A 3,554-nucleotide genomic window follows, 5' to 3' on the forward strand; every position below is an offset into this window, starting at 1 on the left:
TTAGGTAGGCCAGCTATCATTTTTCGCCGTCTCTTTGCTTGTGAAATAGCTGGATCTCTTTCCTCCATTGCTTGTATTTCCTTTTCTCTAATCTGCAAAGAGTAAAGGCATTGTTACTCTTGATCCGACTCTAGCAATAGAATAAAATGAGGCTAGATAGATATTCGGTCCAAAACTGTGGAACTACTCGTGACATAGATGAACAACATTGCAGAATGTGAAATAAGAGTTTCAAATCCTTATTTCAAAATTTTTAGACCATGACAGAAAAAGTAGCTTTAATTCCATAGAGAACATTTGATGAAATTATTTAAAAATAATGAGTTTTTCATGTGAAGGGGCATCCAACGAAAAAGTAGCTGCAACACTATATTGCAACAAGCCAACAACATATTTTAGCAGTGTAATTGATCAGAAAACCAACAGAATATTAATGCTAATCTGTAACTATTTCTTCATGTAGCATTATAAGGAAGCAGAAGGCATACCGATTGCAGAAGACTCTCAGGGAGAACATCCAAAAGATCATCATATTCTTCCTCTGCCTCCTTATTTTTAACTGGAGTTTCAAATTTCTCTTTCTCTGCAACCTTATTTTTAACCGGAGTTTCGAATTTCAACGACCTTAACGATGGAGGTGGGCGCCTAACCAACTTGTTAGTAGTAGTGGAAGAGTTATCCTCTGGACTCATGAATTGTCTCTTAGGAGGCGTAGGCAATGCAGGTGTTATGCTGGCTGGAGTAGAAATACATTTGGCTGGGGTTGACACAGCATCAAAGCATTTTTGAGACCCATTATTTTCTGTATGTTCAATGGTTTTGCATGGAGTAGCAAGTGGAGCACTAGATGAAGAACAATTTGTGAGGCATACTTCATTACTGGCTCCTTCTGAGGTAGGTTTTTCACTCAGGCTTGACTCTGAATCCGGTAAAACCACGGTTTGCAATGAATCTGATGGCAATTTTTCCAGTGCATTTTTATCTGTTCCATTTTCCTTCAACCTCTGAGAGAACCGTCTTCTGAAAGATTGAGGCACATGAGAGGCTGCTGATGGTTGCTGGTTAAGGGATTCAATTGATGTCCTAACAGGTTCTAAGTCTATTTCAGTGTCATTATCCGGAATGACTGCCGATGATACTGTTGAAGGGTGAGCTACATCTGCATCCGATATTGTCGCCTTAGATGAGAAAGGCCTTGTCAATATGTCTGATAGACGATGTTGCTTTGGGTTGAATGGTTCGGGTAGCGCTTCTTCCGGAATTTCATCTCCCTAGATGTAGAAGCACATTTTATATCAAATGACAAATGATTTAAGAAAAAAGAACAATCAATCAAATTGAGATTGCGGTACTAACTTATCAATAAAGCAATACAAGATTTCCTACCTATTAAAAACTTCTTTTGATAATGACACCATCATGTCATTGTGCTATTCACCAAATAAAGTTTTCCATATATCAAAAGCTATATTTCCCAGTACCATACATCTCATATTTTCAACATTGATTCATTAGAATTCCATTGGACGATTCTTAGTTTCTTACAAGTAAAGAGGGAAAATAAAATTGGAAAAGTAACTGATGCAATTCTGAACTTGAAAAGGCAATCAATGCTGCAACCAGCACAAAGCAATGTGATTCAACAAGTTAATGTTCAACATAAATTTTATCAATCAAACACTGTAGTTGGAGAAACTTGCATACCCCAGGATGGGATTCAACAAAATCTCTCAGCCGTGCACGGAACAACTTCCTCAACAGCATGCCCCGGCCGCCTTCGGTTGGCGACTTTGATTCATACTCCACCGCATCATAGTTAATAGTGACATGCAGATCTGGCTTCATACAACTTGTCTTCTCATCAAACACTAAAACCTTCTTAGCCACAATTGCCTCGGGCAACACGAATTTCAACTGAGCCAAATGACCAAGTGTAAACCTCCTAAACAAGCCACAAGTCACAAATCATTTTTTTTATCAAAAACCTTGAACCAACAACATTTGAACATAAAAACTATAGAAAATAAAAAATAAATGAAATAAACGAAGCAGAAGGCAACTGTAACTTAAAAAAAAAAAGGAAACTTAAAACTCTTTAGTCCTCAGAGATCTAAAACCACCAACATAAAACTACAAATTATGTAATAATATCTCTCTAGAAATAAATTACCATAGCAGTAGCAACTATCACTTCAATTACACACTCATACCTATCAGTTAAACTTTCAATCTTGTGGCTGATTTTGGAGAAAGACGGTGTCATTCCTTTCATGCGCAGCAATCGAATCGAACAATCCAACCTAGCAAAATACTCGCCCAAAATCTCATACCTGCCAACACACAAAAAAAAAATCACAAATCCAAAACTCACAAATTGAAAATAAAGTAAACAAAGTTCAAAGACTTAGATATATTACTTTTCGGGAAGCTTGAAGGCTTCTTCTTCATCGGAACTGGTTTTTTGTGGTTTGCTCGGCGAACGCAGCTCGATCTGCCTCCTCGCAGATTTGTCGCCAAACGACGTCGTTTCATGGCCGCGCTGCTCCTGGAGGCCCTTGGCAACTCTCCGCACCTCCGACAACGAGAGCGCTACGCCACGATTGCGCGTGCGGCGCGTGTGGCGCGTCAGCTCCGGTGGCTTCTCCGGTGTCTTGGTATTGAGCGAAACCGAATCTGAAGAAACGAGTTTTGAGCTCAGATCCTTGTGTTTCTTCGATCTGCATGATGAAGATGGTGAAGCCTCTAACGAAGATCTCATTTTTTTAATTGGATCTGAGATTTTAATGAAAAATAAATATAAAATAAAATAAAAATTTGGTGGGAAAGGGAAAAAAATTGGGGTTGTGTTTATATAGTGGGGTTTTGTTTTGCGCGGGAATGGGTGGCACGTTTGTTCCCGCCAAAATGTCCCGTTGGTTCCCGCGAGTGGTGGGTCTAATGGTGGCGCATGTTTGGTGGGCCTATTTATGGGCCTTGTCTGAGGTACAATTTTGGCCTATTTGCGCTTTATTGTGTAAATGGGCTTCGGCGATTTGGGTTGGGAAAGAAGCGAAGTTTAGAGAGATTACTTTGTTGTAGGGTTAAATGACCACAAGGTCTATACCAAAAACAAAGAAAAGACCACAAGGTGCAGACTGAAAATAGGAAATGATGAAAAAAATAAAAATCAATGAGGATTAAGGAGAAAGAAGAAAGCAATGGAAAAGGGAAACTTGTGGGGCAGGTAAATTAAATTATTAAATAGATAGTGTATATAAAATAATAAAATACAAATGCAACTTACACTACGGAAGTGGTACCTTGAGAATTGGTATTGTAATGGTATCTTTGAGAATTTATTCCTATTTATTCCTCTCTCTTGTACCAAATTAATAAGCACTACACCAAGTCACCAACATTAGATTATGTAAATTACAAAAATGTTAAGTCACAACAAAAATGTTATATACATACTAAAAGCTAGTCGCATGATATATATATTGATTTACAGTTTTAATTTCATAATTAATCACCAAAATCATTATAATTATCATATTACAATAATTATATTTATA

The 3,554-nt window shown here is 37.7% G+C and overlaps 1 protein-coding gene across 1 annotated transcript in view; it reads right to left on the reverse strand.

The window, feature by feature from the left end:
* The window catches only part of LOC107626969 (CDT1-like protein a, chloroplastic), a 3,509-nt gene extending 677 nt beyond the window's left edge, over nt 1-2,832 (reverse strand). Inside the window, exons 1-5 of the mRNA XM_021115603.1 lie at nt 2,418-2,832; nt 2,211-2,330; nt 1,705-1,942; nt 489-1,271; nt 1-92 (exon numbers count right to left, since the gene is read on the reverse strand). The exon at nt 1-92 is cut by the window's left edge and continues 42 nt beyond it. Of these exons, the coding sequence (XP_020971262.1) occupies nt 1-92; nt 489-1,271; nt 1,705-1,942; nt 2,211-2,330; nt 2,418-2,758 (1,574 nt within the window). The 5' untranslated portion in view covers nt 2,759-2,832. The remainder of the gene's footprint in view (nt 93-488; nt 1,272-1,704; nt 1,943-2,210; nt 2,331-2,417) is intronic.

This window comes from Arachis ipaensis, chromosome B02 (genome assembly GCF_000816755.2).
Source record: "Arachis ipaensis cultivar K30076 chromosome B02, Araip1.1, whole genome shotgun sequence".
NCBI classification, from domain to species: domain Eukaryota; kingdom Viridiplantae; phylum Streptophyta; class Magnoliopsida; order Fabales; family Fabaceae; genus Arachis; species Arachis ipaensis.